The following is an 18,426-nucleotide window of genomic DNA, read 5'->3' on the forward strand; positions in this document are numbered from 1 at the left end:
AAAGGGTTTCGACATCAATAATATAAAACAATTTCAAATAAATAATATGTAAAACAAATTTAAAATAAATAATAAGACAATTTTAAATGAATAATATATAGAAAAACAAGTTTAAATTTGATACTATAAAAAGCAATTTAAAGTAAATAGTGTAAAACAATTTAAAATCATTAATATACAAAATAATAAAATAATATATAGTGCAACTTAAAATAAATAATTTATAAAACAATTTAAAATAACATATAAAAAGTTCAAAATAAATAATATGTGAAAAATAAATTTAAAATAAATAATAAATAATATATATATAACAGTTTAATATAAGTAATATATAAAATCTTAAAATAAATAATAATAAAAGGTTTACAATAAATAATAAAAAAGAATTTAAATCAGTTAACATATAAAACAGTATGACTAAATAACATATAAAATTTAAAATAGATAATATATATAAAATAGTTTAAAATAAATAACATATAAAAATATTTAAAATAAATAATATGTAAAACTGTTTAAAATGAAATATTTATATATATAAAATAATAAGTAAAATATATAAAATAATTTGATGTTAAAGGGTTAAGGATTGAATTGAAAAGGCTAAAATTATGGGCCACATCAAAAAAAAGAAAAAAAGAAACAGGGCCTAAAATAGAACACGCGCGAAGGAACAGGGGTTAACTGGGTAATTATTCCCTAACCCTTGTGCATAGTGTTTCAATACAGGACCCAAATGCAATAAAAAATTAATTATGCGGGTAAATTTAAAAAATATCAAACTATCATGGAATCAGATTGAAATGTACAAGAAAAACAGAAGGATTAAAATAGTAAATAGCCCATTTGGTCTTTAAAAACACGCGGATCCCCCACAAATCGGGTTGGGTCATGGGTTCCCCCCCAAAATGACACCGTTTTGGCACTTGGGGGTAACTTGAAACGGTGCCTTTTCAAGGCATTATTTAAGCCCAAATTTTTTTTGAAAAATTCATTTTAATCCATTCTCTTAAAAAAACTAAAAAAAAAACTCAACTCTCTCTAACTCTCCCCTCCCCCGGTCTAGGTCAGATGGATGGGTTTCCCGGCATTCGTCGCAGCACCACCGTGGACGGTGGTCGGAGCCATGCAAAAATTAAATTTTTGGCTCTTTTTAAAATGGATCAGAAAGCGAAGCTTTCCTAGTCCGAGAATATCAAGAGAAAGGGACTCTCCACCATCTCTTTGGGCCGATTTCGACGCCAGAGGGGGAGCTCCCGACGAAGAGCACACGGACTCCGGTAATTTTTCCTTCTCTTTTTGTATTTTCTTATATGAAATAAAAAACAAAAAAACTTAGAGCAAAATAAATATCAAAACATGAAACAAAAATCACCTTTAGAAGATTTATGGATATTCAATCTTTTTTGTATTTAATCTTGTCTGTTGGAGTTTGGGTTTTTATAGCCAAATTTTATAACTCTTTAGTTTCTAATTTTTGTTGTTTTGCTATTTACTACTATTGCCCGCGTGTTCCTTTCTGCCATTGCATTTAATTTTTTTTCTGCAGGTGTCAGGGGCGTGTGAAAGCTGGCGTGCAGTGGTGATAACGCATGTGAGAAGGCGCAGCAGCTGAAGCTCTTAGGGGACTATAGTTTTTCTTCTTGTTGTTTTTTTTTCTGATTTGTCGTGGGCTAAGGTTTCTAGGTTATTGGGTTTGTAATTGGGTTTTAACTTTGGGCTGGTTTAGTTTGGTTTGGGTTTTAGTTTGGGTCATCTACTTGGGCTTTGGTCTTAGTTTAGGTTACTTGGTTTGTAAATGGACCATTAATTTTAGACTCTTTTTATTTATTTGGTTTGGGTTTTGTAATCTGACCCAGGCCAAAATTGGCTTATTACAATTTCTCCTTAAATTTTAAGTTCTTCTTAAAAATATTTCTAATATCTCACTCACTTCTAAATTTTTTTTATTTAATTTTCTAATCTTATTCATCGGATTTAGTGATCTCGAATCACTGCTCCGACACCACTAAAATTTTAGCTGTTACAACTCTCCCTCTTTAGGAAATTTCGCCCTTGAAATTTGCTACCTAAGAATAGGTTTGGATACTGTGATCTCATTGACTCTTCAGTTTCCCAGGTTGCCTCCTCTACACCATGTCGATGCCACAACACTTTCACTAACGGTACTCGTTTATTCCTTATTTCTTTAACTCCTCGGGCCTAAATCTTTACTTGTTCTTTCGAATATGTCATATCGGGTTGAAGCTCAATTTCAATATGAGGAATCATATGTGAATGATCTGATCCGTATCTTCTCAACATAGACACATGAAACACATTATGTATTTTCTCAAGTTCTAGAGGCAAAGCTAACCGATAGGCCACTGGACCTATTCTTTGTACAACGTCATATGGTCCAATGAATCTTGGACTCAGTTTTCTTTTTCTCCCAAATCGTAACACTTTCTTCCATGGTGAAACTTTTAAAATCACTTGATCACCAACTACAAATTCTATATCTCTTCTTTTCAAATCGGCATATGATTTATGACGGTCTGACGCAACTTTTAAATTGTCTCGGATGATTCGAACTTTTTCTTCAATTTCTTGGATCAAATCAACCCCAACTAACTTGGATTCACACAATTCAGACCAATACAATGGAGTTTTACATTTTCTTCCATACAAAGCTTCAAATGGTGCCATCTTTATGCTAGATTGGTAGCTATTATTATAAACAAATTCGGGTAAAGGTAGATACCTTTCCCAACTACCACCAAATTCAAGTTTACAGCACCTTAACATATCTTCTAATATCTGAATCACTCCCTCTGATTGTCCATCAGTCTGAGGATGGAAAGCAGTACTGAAATTTAACTTGGTGCCCAAAGCCTCTTGTAGTTTACTCCAAAATCTCGACGTAAATCTCGGATCCCGATCCAAAATAATAGATACTAGAACTCCATGTAATCTCACAATCTCGGAGATATACAATTCTGCTAACCTTTCTAATGGAAAATCTGTTCTGACTGGAATAAAATGTGCTGACTTTGTCAATCTATCAACGATAACCCAGACTGAATCTTTCTTTTTCGAAGTCACAAGCAAGCCGGAGACAAAATCAATTGTAACATGTTCATATTTCTATTCTGGAATCATAACAGGTTATAGCAATCCCATCGGTACCTGATGTTTCGCTTTTACCTGTTGACATACCAGACATTTTGCCACAAATTCACATATTTCTCTTTTCATACCAAGCCACCAATACATCCATTTCAGATTACAATACATTTTCGTACTACTGGGATGAATAGAATACCTACTACTGTGAGCTTTAGAAAGAATATCATTTTTCAAGTTTGAGTTATGTAGAATACAGGTTCTATTACAATAATATAACATACCATTTTCATCAATACTATATTCTGAACTTAACTTGTCTCGAACTATTTGTTTATTTAACACCAGCTTCAGGTTATTATCTTGTAACTCTCGAATTCGTTGAAGAAAAACAGACTTGGCTTTGAATTCTGCTAATATAGAACCATTTTCATTAACAGAAAAATGAGCATTCATTGCCCGAAGCGCAAATAAAGGCGACTTCTGGCTAACTGCATCAGCAACTACATTAACTTTTCCCAGGTGATAATCAATAACAAGATCATAATCTTTAAGTAACTCTAACTACCGTCTCTGTCTTAAATCCAGCTCTTTCTGGGTCATCAAATACTTCAGACTTTTATGATCTGCATACACATAGCATTTCTCACCGTATAAATAGTGTCTCCAAATTTTCAAAGCAAATATAATTGCAGCCAATTCCAGGTCATGTGTAGGATAATTCTTCTCCTGCGGTTTTAATTACCGAGAAGCATATGTGACTACTTTCCCTGACTGCATTAAAACACAACCCAAACCATTCAGAGATGTATCACTGTACATAACATACAGTATACTTGATTCTGGTTGAGTTAGCACTGGAGCTTCTGTTAACATCTTCTTCAACTGGTCAAAACTTTGCTGACACTCATCAGACCAACTAAACTCTACATTCTTCTGTAGTAGTAAAGTCATTGGCGAAGCAATCATCGAGAAATTCTTAACAAAACGGCGATAATGTCCTGCTAATCCCAGGAAACTTCGCACTTTAGTTACATTTTTTGGAGTTTTCCAATTTACCACTGCTGATACTTTACTTGGGTCTACTCAAATTCTTTCAGCTGAAACAATATGACCCAGAAATCCAACCTCATGTAGCCAAAATTCACACTTGCTGAACTTTGCATACAACTGTTTCTCTTTCAAGGTCTGTAACACAATTTTCAAGTGTTGTGCATAATCGGGCTTTGTTTTTAAATAGACTAGTATATCATCAATAAATATAACCACGAATCTATCCAAATAAGGTTGAAAAATACGATTCATCAAATCCATAAAAGCTACAGGGGCATTTTTCAATCCAAATGGCATAACTAAAAATTCATAATGACCATACCGGGTTCTGAAAGCAGTTTTTAGTACATCACACTCTTTAACTTTCAGTTGATAATATCCGGATCTGAGATCTATTTTTGAAAATATCACTACACCCATCAATTGATTAAACAAGTCGTCAATATGGGGCAAAAGATACTTATTCTTAGTTGTAACTTTGTTTAACTGTCTGTGTAACACCCCTTACCCGAGACCGTTTCCGGAGTCGAGCACGAGGCATTACTTAGCTTATCTTACCAATTCGGAGCATAAAAACTAGGTTTGAAAATTTATTTCACTATTTATAGCAAATCTGTCCAATCGCGCAGCAGTTGCTAAATTAATTATAACTTGAGCTACAGAACTCGAAATTTAATTCCGTAAATTTTCCCTGAAACTAGACTCATATATATACTCACCATAAAATTTTTAGAATTTTTGGTTCAGCCAATTAGTACAGTTTATTAGTTAAAGTCTCCCCTGTTTCACCATTCGACTATTCTGACCTCTTGTTACTAAAAATAAGTTTTCTCACTGTAGGATTTTTATATGAAGTTCTTACTTGTTTCTACAGAAAATAGACTCATTAAGGAATCTAAGCATATAAATTTCAACTCATAACCATTTTTGTACAATTTTTAATTATTTTCTAAACTCAGAACAGGGGACTCCAAAAACAGTTCTGACCCTATCTTACTAAAATTCACATATCTTAAAATATAAATTTCCTTTTTCTACACCGTTATTTTTCCATGAAAATAGACTCAACAAGATTTAATTCCATATATCATTCACCCTCTAATTCATTTTATACTATCTTGGGTGATTTTTCAAATTCACGTCACTGTGCTGCCTGAATTCTGTTTCTTTGCAAAATTTTATCCTTTCATGATTTCCATGCATAATTTATCACCTAATCTTTCATAACAACAAACACCTTCATCCTTAACCATTTTAATGACCATACATCATCAAATACTTACGCATCACTCATTAGCAAAATCATCATTACAAACATACAAAATAACTAAATCCCTATACATGCCATAACTCAAACGTGTTTCGATATAAAATACCGAGCAGTTGTAGTTGATAGTGTGGACGATCTCCGACTTCTTTAGGATCCTTGAAGTAGCTTTGCAATACTATAAGAGAAAGAGAAATAAAAGAAGTAAGCATAAAGCTTAGTAAGTTTACTAGCAAATAAATAACAATATTTAACTTAAATAATTAAACTCAATGTCTATATCTCTAGTTTACTCTTTAGTTAATCTCATACTAGTTCTCTTACTTGTTTACTTAGAATATTTGTGTGCATAACTTACTCAATCCTTGCTGCATCGTTGAACATCAATTGATAGTATAATAAGTTCTTAAGTCTCACAACTTACCTGAGCTTGCCATTTATGCTTTAAACTGAACTTTCATGAACATGATTCATTTACAAGCCCGTTGAGCTACATTGGAATAGTAAGGATACTCGGGTCTCTTCTGATAATAACATGCCAAAGCCATGTCCCAGACATGGTCTTACATGGGATGTTCTCATGTTGGTGCCCATGCCATGTCCCAGACATGGTCTTATAGGGGACCTCTCATCTCGGTGCCAACGCCATGTCCCAGACATGGTCTTACATGGGACCTCTCATCTCGGTGCCAATGCCATGTCCCAGACATGGTCTTACATGGGACCTCTTTACCCAAATGTCATGACATTCGTATCCAGTACCATCCTTATGTATCAACGGGACTTTTTAATTTTAATTCTCTATCATTTCATGCTTAGATCATCATCAAATAAATTCATAAAATAAATTCATAGTTGCTGGAAAATAACAGCATTGATAATAAATATTGAAATATTGCATTTATTTACCGTAAACTTACCTCGGTACCAATTATAGCCAAATTCACCAACTTAGTCTTCAACTTTATTCTTCCCTTTGTCTAACCTCGAGTTTCGTACTTCTTGATCTAAAATAGTAAATTTAACTTATTTAATAATCACATTCATCAAAACAGCCCTCGACTCTAAATTTTTCAAAATTACAATTTTGCCCCTAAACTTTTAAATAATTACATTTTTGCCCCAAGGCTCGGAAATTAAACTTCATCTCTTATTCTTATGTTTTATAACATTCTGAACATTTTTCCCTTCTATGGCAACATCAAATTTCCACTCTAACATGTACTTATGAACATTAGGTATTTTTACCGATTATGTCGTTTTACTCGTTTTCACTTAAAATCGCTTAGTAAAAGTTGTTTAACATAATTTCTAGCTTCATATTCTATCATAAAACATCAAAATAAACACTTTTCACCTATGGGTATTTTTCCAAATATAAACCCTAGGTTAAATTATTGCTAGAATAAGCTAAATTAAGCTACTGGGACTCCAAAAACGTAAAAAACATTAAAAATGGGACTTGGGATCACTTACTATGGAGCTTGGAAGCTTGAAAACCCTAACTATGGCTTCCCCCCTTGCTGATTTCGTCCTAATGAAGAAGATGATGATTTTTGCCATCTTTTTCCCTTTTAATTCATTTTAATTACTAGATTACCAAATTGCCCCTAACTTAAAAATTTTCTATTTCACTTATCTCATGTCCATTTTTGTCTAACAAGTTACCAATGGTATAATTACCATATAAGGACCTCCAATTTAAAGTTTCATAACAATTGGACACCTCTAACATGTAGAACTCAACTTTTGCACTTTTTACAATTTAGTCCTTTTGACTAAATTGAGTGCCCAAACATCGAAATTTTCGAACGAAATTTTCACTAAATCATTTTGTGAAATTGCAGACCATAAAAATATAAGAAAAATAAAATTTTTCTCATCGGATTTGTGGTCCCGAAACCACTGTTCCGATAACCTCAAATTTGGGCCATTACAGTCTGTAATCTATACACGGTCTTAATGAGCCATCTTTCTTCTTCACAAACAATACAGGTGCACCCCAAGAAGACGTACTTGGTCTAATAAACCCCTTGTTTAATAATTCTTGCAATTGAGTCTTCAACTCTTTTAATTCCGTCGGTGCCATTCTGTATGGTGTTATAGATATTGGAGCTGTTCCTGAGATCACATCAATCACAAACTCAACTTCATGATCTGGTGGTAAACATGGCAATTCCTCAAGAAACACATTAGCAAATTCATTGACATCTGGCAACTGTTCTAACTTTGATCCAAAACCCCGGGTATCAAGAATATAAGCTAAATATGCTTCATTACCTTTTCGTAACAATTTCTGAGCTGAAAAGGCTGGAATAATTCTGACATTATCTTTTATATTTCCAAACTCATTCGAAATCACTTCTCCTGCCTGATTTTTCAAATCAATCCGTTTTTCTCGACAGTTCACTACAACATCATGTTTTGTTAACCAATCTATTCCCAAAATAACATCAAGTTCCCGAAAAGGTAACAACATCAATTCAGCAGGGACTTCACAGCCTTGTGTTTTCAGTGGACAATTTCAACATATTAAATTAATTTCGACATATTAAATTAACTAACACACTTTGTCCTAATGGATTTGTAACTTGCACATCATAATTAGTAGATTCAACAAACAATTTCTTTTCCGATGCCAATGCAGTGCAAATATAAGAATGTGTAGATCTAGGATCAGTTAATGTATACACAAAATTATCAAAAAGATAGAAAATACCAGCTATCACATCTGGAGCTGCAGCCTCTTCTCTTGCTCAAATAGCATACGTACGTGCAGGTGCTCTAGCTTCTGATCAAACAGAAAAATCTCTCATTCCCGAGTGAGCAATTCTAGTTGCACTAATTTGACCCAAATGTTTACCGTTCTGAGAGGTATCCGTTTATTTTTCTTTTTGTTCTTCTTCTTCCTTTGACAATTTGGGGCAGTCTTGAATAAAATGATCGATACTCTCACACCTATAACAAGCTCCTGTTTTGCCTCAACATTCACCAACATGAAACCTTTCACAATATTTTCATCTAGGTTTAGGAGAATTCTGTACACTACCAGCACTAACTGTAGATTTAACAATTACTCCAACATTTCGTTGAGTTGTTTTACTTTTACCCGATCTTTCCGGAGTTGAAATAGGTTGGCTAGAATATATCTAAACTTTTTAGCTAGAGCAGCCGGAATCGTTTTAGAAAAACCCCTCTTGTATGATTCCCTGTTTCTTCTATCTCTTCTGTTATATACTGCTTCCAATTTCTGTGCTCTATCCGACGGAGTAACAAATTCCCGAATTTCTACACCTCCAATCATCATTCTTATCTCATCATTTAGTCTTTCTTCAAATCTAATACACATCTCTTCCTCAGTCATCACAATATCCTGAGCATATTTACTAAGGTATACAAATTCTCTTTCATATTCAACCACCATTCGATTTCCCTGTCGCAGGTTAAGAAATTCCCTTTTCTTCTTGTCCAAATATCTTTTACCGACATATTTCTTTTTGAACTCACTCTGAAAAATTCCCAAGTAAGCTTCTCTTCAGGTACTAACGCTTCCACAGTTTCCCACTAATTATAGGCTTCTTCTTTTAACAAAGAAACAACACATCTAAGATAATCATCCGGAGAACAAGCCATTTGTTTAAAAATTCTTACTAGACTTTGTAACCAATACTCAGCTTTTACAAGATCATCATCTGATCTACCTCAAAATTCCTTAGCTCTAAAATTCCTAAGCTTTTCAATTAGATAATGTTTACTAGATTCAGTTATCAGAGGAGGCGGAGGAGCAACCAGGGGTACCACAGGTGGTGCAGTAAGGGGATGAGGTGGTTGAGCCTGACTTCTTTCTTGTATCGTCTCCTTCTACCACTGATTCATAACTCCATAAATCATGTTTTTAAGTTCTCATTCTCGCATCAAAGAAATTGGAACATCAGTACTCGTTCCTTGTTTCTAAGTCTGCACTCTACTGTTAGCTTCTTCCTGTTCAGCACGTTCAGGTCTATCTGACATTTTTATAATCTATAAAAATAATAAGAATTAGATCGAATCATACACATCACACTATCACAGATTTATATGGCATGTATTTCTAGACATTTTACTCATTACAATTGTTCCGAGAATCGGCTAAAGCGAGGCTCTGATACTACTAAATGTAACACCTCTACTGATATTCAACGCCGAAATAGGGTACAAGGTATTAACGAATTTATATCACAATATACATACATTTTCGAGTAAAAAAAACTTGCATCTAAATTAAGACTTTTTCATAATATTCATATTGTCCCTTAATTGAGCCTACAAGGCCTAAAACATACATTAGGAACGGTTTGGGACTAAACCGAGATCTTGGGAAAATTTTATGAAACTTAGAAAAATTTTAAAGTTTTAGGGACATACACCCGTGTAGGACAATGGACACGCCTGTGTGCTAAAGCCGTGTCAATTTTAGGGTGCATTCTGTTAATAACATTAGCATCAAATAGTAGCCACACGACCAAGTCACATGCCCGTGTGCGAGGCCGTGTGGTTGATTTTATTTTCATTATTTTTCATAATCAAATGCAGACTTCACACGGCCAGGGCACACACCCATGTTCCAAGGCCGTGTCACTCACACAGCCGAGACACACAGCCGTGTCTCAGCCCATGTGGCCAATTTTTGACTTTTTTTTTGCTAAATTAAGATACAGGGGACACACGACCGGTTCACACGCCCATCGAACATACCGTGTGTCACACATGACCTAGACACACACCCGTGTGTCTACCCGTGTGGACGAAAATAGGTCGTTTTAAGATCACATTTCTCACCTTTTTTATAATCTACCTGCACACAACGTTCAAATACACAAATATGTCCAAACTAATCAACCCAATCAACCAAATCAACCAAAACACAAGTTTTTCATCTACCAACATACCATAGTACTACTTTATCCTAATTTGTCAAAATGGTTTCATTCATTACCTTACTAAGGTATCTTCAAAACATAGATATTCAAACAACCAAATATCAATATTTCAAAACTACATCTTTCAACCCTGTCCTATACATTCCATATAAATCAAAAGTTGTATCCAAAATCTACTAATGGAACTCTAGATAATGCTTCCCAATCTGTTGATCAGATCCACCGATATCACATAAATCTACAGAAGCAATTAACACACAAAGTAAGCTTGTGAAAGCTTAGTAAGTTCATAGGCTCTTAATTACAACCTTACCAAAAATTCACAAACAATTCATTAAACAACATTATACAATCAATTCCTGCCAAATACAATCTCAAATGATGAGTCCATACAATTAAGCTCAATATCAAATATACTATCATATTTCAGCACTTAACTTCAACTATCACTTACCAACACTTGTCAAATTAAGAGACGTCTTACGAGTTTGAGTACGTCATTTGCTCAATGCCACAATTCACAACTTAATATGGACATACCATACCTACGTTTCACAACTCAATATGGGAAATGTCATACCTACGTTTCACAACTCAGTATAGTTTTCTTTATTAAAATACCACACCTATGTTTCACACTTTTACATGGATCAACCATGGTCTTATCTGTCAATTCATCACTTGTCACAACACGAACATACTCAATCCTACGTCTTTCTTAATTTGACTTTTAACTCAAATTTTCACATTATTTCCCAATATTAATAATTCAATAGCCATGTATGAAATAACACACTGTATCATTCTCAAATTAACAAACAATTATACAAGTTCAACCATATGAACTTACGTGGGCCAATTTGTAAATGTTGTACTATTTCAGGGACTAATCAATAACTTTTCCTTTTCCTTGTTTATCTTCAGATTCTTCATCTAAAATATAAAATTATTTACTCATTAGAATCTATTTCAATTCAAATTCAATTCATGCTTTATGCCCTTCAATTTTTGAAATTACACTTTTACCTCAAATTTTATAGTTTTTACAATTTAGTCCATGCTTAATTAACCTCTCAATTGAGCTGATTTTTCTCAATTAACACTTTATTCTATCACTTTAAACTACTTCATAACCTTTGGAAATCAAAATTTTAGCATCAAATCCTAATTTCAACATTTTTCACAATTAGGTCCTAAACATCAATTTCTATTGAAATTACTTAATAAAATCATCTCACAACCAAATTAAAGCTTTAATTTCATGCTAATTCATCATAAAATTTCAGCACTCATCCATAGAAACTTCTAAAATCATCCATAGAATCAAAAACTAATGAATTAGATAGTAGGACCTAGTTGTAAAAGTTTTAAAAACACAAAAATTACAAGAAAAAGGCAAGAATTTACTCACTTAATGGAAAAATTATGAAAAACCAGCTTAGAAAACCCTCCTATGGCATTTTTGGCTGATGAGAATGAAGAAAATAAAGAGAAATCTAGATATTTCCACTTTAGTCCTATCTTTATTTAGTTAATTTTGTAATTTTCCAATTTTACCCTTATTTCTTCAATTTTTCTATTTTTTGTCTGCTTGTGCCGCCCAAAATATCTCTTTTGGGCTTATTTACACTTTAGGTCCTTTCTTATTTGACAACTGAGCTATTTAATCCTTCTAGCAACTTTTACACCTTTTTTAATTCTAGCAACTTTTACACCTTTTTCAATTTAGTCCTTTTTATTTAATTGACCACCCAAACGTTAAAATTTTCTAATGAAATTTTAATGTATTTATAAAAATATTTTTGACTCAGTTTTACAAAATCGAGGTCTCGATACCCTGTTTTTGACTCAATTTATTTAATAATTTCTCCTTAAATTTTAATTTCACCTATTTAAAAATATTTTTAATATCTCACTCACTTCAAAATATTATTTTTATTTAATTTTATTATCTTATTCGTCGAATTTAGTGATCTTGAATCACTATTCCGATACTACTGAAATTTTAGGCTGTTACAAATGAGGGTACATTGGTTAGACACTGAATTAGGTTGATTTTGATATGTTTTTGGCTTGGTTAAAGTCAATTTGGATAGGTATTTTGATTGGTAAATGGTTTTTTTAGGTTCCAAGTAAGCTTGAAATGGTAAACTTGTTCATTAAGGTACATTTTAGGTCCACACGGCTTGAGACACGAGCGTGTATCTCAACTGTGTGTGACACACGGCCATGCGACACGGCTGTGTGTCCCCTGTAGGTTTAAGGCATGCAAGTTAGGTAGTTACACAGCCTAGCACACAGCTTGGCACACAGGCGCGTAGTTTGGCAGTGTGACCCAAGTCTGTGAGTTACACAGGCATGGACACGGGTTGGGACACGGTCATATGTCCCTATTTCGATTGTCTACATGGCTTGAGACATGGGTGTGTGTCTTAGTCGTGTGAATTACACAGCCGTATGACCCCTACAGTCTAAATTTTTGAACTTTTTCCTAAAATTTCTAAATGTTTTTGATTTAGTCCCAAACTGTTTCTATAGTGTTTTTAGGGCCTCGAGAGCTCGATTATTGGACATGATGAATGTATTTGAATGAATCTGGATTATGTTTGCATTAATGTATGATTTGAATGGTTTATTATTTTGTTTGTCCGGTAGCACTCCGTAACCCTGTTTCGATGACAGATACGGGTTAGGGGTGTTACAATCCTATTTTATCTCATGGTAACCATTGCACCTTTCTTTATGAAAAGTCAATTACTATCAAATAGTAATTACGTCATTCATTACAAAGACGAACAACTCGCAGCTACATTTACTTTTCATCTATCATGTAATGTTAATGAGAGGATATCATTTACTCGTGTCTTGGGCTATGTATTCCACTATTCTGAATGATGCTACATACTACAGAAGTTGTATATCTAACACACTAGCTTTTGGTTCCTTATCTATTTGAACTCAAGCTTTTACTTACATCAAAGCATATGATCTATTGTAATTTGATGCGTCAAATTAGGCTTTTTATTACACTTAAAGAGCTTATTCTCAAGCAATTTAAATGTCTTTTATATGTTTTTTTTTCGATTTTTAGCTTTGTTGTTAATAAATTGTTTTATTAGTTTTAAGTCTTTTTTTAGATCCAAATTGGCCAATCATGCCACGGGGAACTTAACAAATTGATTGAGTGTTGTAAGGAGTCGATGGTGGCTCGAACGTGAAGAAAACATCACCTGGAAGAGGAGTATTGCAATACCGAAGCATGAAAGTCGTGATACTCTTGACAGTGCTGAAATGAGGATAATAGAGGTCATCTGCAATGGTAATGCGATACCAGACCATGTTATCACCATTGCGAGACCCCCAAGACTCCCAATCTCAAGATTATTGTGGGTATTGTGATGCCCAAGCCCAACAAGTAAAAAAATTGCAGGGGCAATTTTATGTCTAAACAAGCTTATATCTTCTTTTTACTTAAGGGCAAAATGATCAATGCTAGGTTAAATGTTGGTAGGCTATAAATACAACTTTATAATCTTTTCATTTAAGATATTTGGTGGCTGAATAGTTTCTTTAGGGTTTATAGTTTCTCGGTTAGATATTCTTTCTCTTTTCCTTTATTTTCCTTTCCTTTTCCTTTTCATTTTTAATTTAGGTTTTCTCTTTTCTTTTTAAAGTAGATTTTATTCTTATAGTTTTCTTTTTTCTTTCTTGTAACAGACTTTGCAACTGAAGATAGATGAAACTTTTGGATGCCATTGGTTTCACATCTAAATAAGCATTTCTTATCCTTATCTCTTTATTGTGCTTATTAACTATTCAATGAAATTTCTGTTTGGATGTTAAGTTTTATTATGTGCTAAATTGTTGGATGATTGGATGATTGGTTGTTTGTTAGCTTAAGTTAATGTCTATTTTTTATTGATTGGCTGTATGATTATATCGGAATACTTAATACTTTAGAATTGATGTCTTTGGAGGAAAACCTAGATAAACGAGACTAAGAGGAGAGTTTATCCTTATATAGTTTGTTATAGTCATACCGAATAGTGAGACTGAGAGGTAATCTATATGCCTAGGTGAGATCGAAAGGTAACTTAGGTGATATCTTTTAGACTAGGATGAGACTAAGAGGAGATTCCTAACAAAGAGTGGCAACCAATATAATCGGTGTAGGTTCATTAGTTTAATTAGCACTCAACTAATCAATTGACCATCATTTAATCATTTACATTATCTAAAACGTTAGAAGCAATGTTTAGCTTAGTTAGCTTAATTAATAGTTTAATTTTAGTTTATAAACAAATTTATTTGGATTTGCACTAATAATTTTCGACTCGATTAGATTAGTAATTGCTTAACTTGTAATTAACTTGATAAACACATTTACCCACTTGGCAATCTTTGAAGTTCGACCCTTTGGAATACTTCATGTTCCATCAGAACTTTAAATATTACAACTAACATTGTTCGCTTGCAGTTAAACCACACATTTAAATTGTTTTATAAAATTATTTGTTTTCCTATGCATAAACGTATTTGGGTTAGTATACGAGTCACACATACATAGTCCATCATCTACTCAAGATTAAGGTATGCCGCACTTTGAAGGTCACAAGCGAATAAATTTATAAATAGATTCACGATCTATTCTTCTTGGGTCCAATCTGATGTACTCTCAACCCAGCCAGTTACATTTATGATTCTATCTTCTGGGGGTCATGTACTCCGATGCCCAAGACAAGACATCTCCTCAATTAGACTTGATAGATGACATATTAGTCTTTCAATTGGCTCGCTTATTTCCGATTAGACTAAAGACGTATTTAGGTTCGTATACTAATATAAGTTGTCTTTCCGTTTTACTATCGACCACGTAATACCGTTTAGTATTAGTTAAACATTAGACAACCCGTGAGCCAATATTTGCTTCTATTTTTCTTTACATGCAAAAACCACATTAGGACAGTATATAAAGGGTGATTTTATTAATCAATCTGTTCGAAAAAATTATAGGTGTACATAGACGAAAATACTATACTTAGGGCATCAGATCCAACACATAGTGTATGAGTCTCATACACTATCGGTTAACAACAATATGACACTTCATCACTGGTGAAACCAAAAATAATAAAGGACTTATAATTAAATACTAATTAATTTATTTAAATATAAACTCAAAATTCAAAAGTTAATATAAATATTAAAGTCTAAATTTTAAACTCAAACTCAAACTCTAAATCTTAAACCTCGTATAACCTATAGGTGATAATATATATAAAGGGCTAAAATATGGAGGAAAAACTTTAATAATTTTTAGCATTTAGCTTAACATTTGTTATATCCCGATCATAATAAATTAAATATAGTCGTAAATAATTGTTTACATGGGAAGAAGGTTTTTCCACCATATTTGTGCATGTACATATATGGGCAAAACTCTTTCCCAATTTTTTTAGCTTATTTATTATATCTCAATCATTATAAAATAAATATACTCGCAATTATAAGTCAAAGAAGATAAAAGTTTTTCAACTATATATATGGTAAAAGTTTTTTTCACCATATTTCACCAGATATATATATATATATACACATATTATATATCATCACCTATTGTTTTATATGCAAATATTAAAGCCATATTCTTCTCTGTAGTTATATATTTATTTTTTTCTTAATAATTATAATTTTTTAGTTTTATATCTATCCAAAAATCTGGACTCATTCTGGACAAATGAGTCTTCAAATTCATATAAACGTGGACGTTTATATGTCTAAATTCATTATGATTTTGTTTTTTTTAATTATATATAGAATTTTTATTTTTAATTTTTTTATTGGTATGGATATCATGTTAGCGTATTTATTCATCTGGAATGTCATATGTTAGTTTCTTATGACTTTCATTTACACAATGACCGCTAACGGTCAAACCGATCAATGATGATTTCTGCTAATGGAATGAGACAATTGATTTATTTTGACTGAAGGATCAATTGAGTTCACATTTTTCATAAAGATTTAATTAATTTTTTTAATTTTTTACCCAGTTGACCTTTTAACCCAAATAACTATAATACCCACTAGAAAAAAATTTAAAATTAAAGTTTCATACGGATAATTAAATAAAAAATAAAATTTTATATTCATAATTATACCAAATCAAAATTTTAATATCAAATTGTAAATTAAATTAACACCCTATTTTGACGTAATAAAACATTAATATTCTCCTACCCAACACTCATAGATTTCAAAAACTCAAAATATAATAAATGCCTCATTTTTTAATTTATCTCCACATGTTCTTAATAACAAGAAGGAAAATATAGTAACCTTTCAGAAAACAGTGCAGTTTATGGATGAATAAGCCATGAGAAGCTTCATTATGTGGCTGTAATTCAGTGCTAATGGCTATGGCATCTTTTGGAGGTGGTGATATATTAACTTCGGTAAATTACAGCACTAATTATGATAATTTGTACCACGGATATTGCATTGTTCATACATAAAAAGACATAACTATATGCTGATTACCATAAAAGGAACTATAATTATTTAGGATTTGATCTGTTCTTACTCAAGCCATTTACATGACATTTAGACGATTCTGAACTTAGCAATTTCTCATGGTTGAAGACCTCAGCTCAAACACTGTCACCTCTCTTTGTTTACTCTCTGGCTAAAACAACCGCTGGTCCTTCCACCTGTTAGTCATTTGCATCATTATAGCTTCAGGTTGAACTGTGTAGACAGGGTATTTAAAGCAAGTCAAATGCCAAGTTCTTTTATTTTCTTAACCTTGAATGTTGCACCCCAAATCTGTTCATCTGGTGCAGGAATGGCAATGATCTTGTTCTTGGGATTTTCATAGCTTCGTATCTCGCCTACTGTGGTTGAAAAGAAGCACCCTGTAAACCATTGGAAACAATTTAAATAAAAAACTCTAATCTCTTCCAATGTTAGTAAGTAAATCAAAATTAGTGGCAAAATTGAAGATGAAGATACCCTGAGGGAAAGAAGCAATTGATTTGCCACATGCACTTTTAAGCATCTCTGCATCATCTGAAAATGCCACAAATCCATCAGCTGTAATCCCCCAGTAAAGAGGAACCCTGCCTGACTGATCCTGGGTTTTGTATTAGCCACGTTAAAACGGAGAGATTGTGAGTCAGTAAATGCAAGCAACAGCGCTAGCTGTTTCACCAGGCAACCAAAATTAACTTACAGAAGCCACGAACAATGTGGATGTGGACTTATCGAATACTAGAAACGCAAAATTGCCAGTGAGATGACCGACAACATGGCTGGGAGGGTAAGGAGCTCGGTCACGCAACGCTTTGTATGCTTCAATCACCAGCATCACCTCATCCGCACACTTGGCTAGACCATATTGTTGCCTGAGGCTACCTAAGTTATCGAGCATGCCTTCAAACAAGCAGAATATATCATCTTTGACACCAAATGATCTGCACCCATCATCCATTTCCAGGTAAAAAAAAAATGAAACCAAAGGAAAAACACAAACATATCGATATAAACAAGCGGGAGCCAACTGCCAAAGCTTTGAGTCCTGATCATTTTGACACGAGGCAGACATGCAAATATAATCAGACGTTGATTATTTCATGCTCTCACAGACAGTGGACCGGCCTGGTCCCAAAATGAAAGACCTGCTCTACGATGAAATCCGAGAATTTTATGCAATAATCACATTAGATACAGATTAAATCCGGAGCCAGGACCTCTAATAATGAGGGAGTCAATATTCATGATTCATAGAAATAGTATGTGGGTGTTGATGTCGTATCTTACCTTGGTTGAAGAAGAGACTCGTTGTGGCGAGAATAAGCCAAGTGAACTTGATCACCAATTCGTATGGAAACGGAAGATGGGTTAGAGTTGATGTAACGTTTCATCAAAGCCAAGGCCGTGGTCCTCGGGGATGGACTCCGGTCTCCGGCAGCCACCAGTTCCTCCGGTGGCGTTACAATTTCAATGCTGAAAACACCTAGCATGGTCTCTTGTGTGTCTCTCGAGTTCAACTAATGAAAATTGCTATGAATGTGGATGTAT

General features: G+C 33.4%; 1 protein-coding gene across 1 annotated transcript; it reads right to left on the reverse strand.

Annotated features, from left to right (window-relative positions):
- Window positions 1–16,819: 16,819 nt before the first annotated feature.
- Window positions 16,820–18,426, reverse strand: LOC107949137 (stem-specific protein TSJT1). The gene is made up of 5 exons (XM_016883869.2): window positions 18,166–18,426; window positions 17,579–17,819; window positions 17,359–17,479; window positions 17,152–17,261; window positions 16,820–17,057 (listed from the first exon to the last, which is right to left on the reverse strand). Exons 1-5 carry the CDS (start codon window positions 18,366–18,368, stop codon window positions 17,022–17,024), a joined length of 711 nt encoding a protein of 236 aa, XP_016739358.2. The 5' UTR covers window positions 18,369–18,426; the 3' UTR covers window positions 16,820–17,021.

The sequence above is a fragment of the Gossypium hirsutum genome, chromosome A08 (genome assembly GCF_007990345.1).
Source record: "Gossypium hirsutum isolate 1008001.06 chromosome A08, Gossypium_hirsutum_v2.1, whole genome shotgun sequence".
Lineage (NCBI taxonomy): Eukaryota > Viridiplantae > Streptophyta > Magnoliopsida > Malvales > Malvaceae > Gossypium > Gossypium hirsutum.

Coding starts and splice junctions, on each gene's coding strand:
- LOC107949137 (XM_016883869.2), bottom strand. CDS start 18,368: ATGCTAGGTGTTTTCAGCATTGAAATTGTAACGCCACCGGAGGAACTG. Junction 17,480..17,578: donor CCACATTGTTCGTGGCTTCT/GTAAGTTAATTT, acceptor TACAAAACCCAG/GATCAGTCAGGCAGGGTTCC. Junction 17,262..17,358: donor AATTGCTTCTTTCCCTCAGG/GTATCTTCATCT, acceptor AATGGTTTACAG/GGTGCTTCTTTTCAACCACA.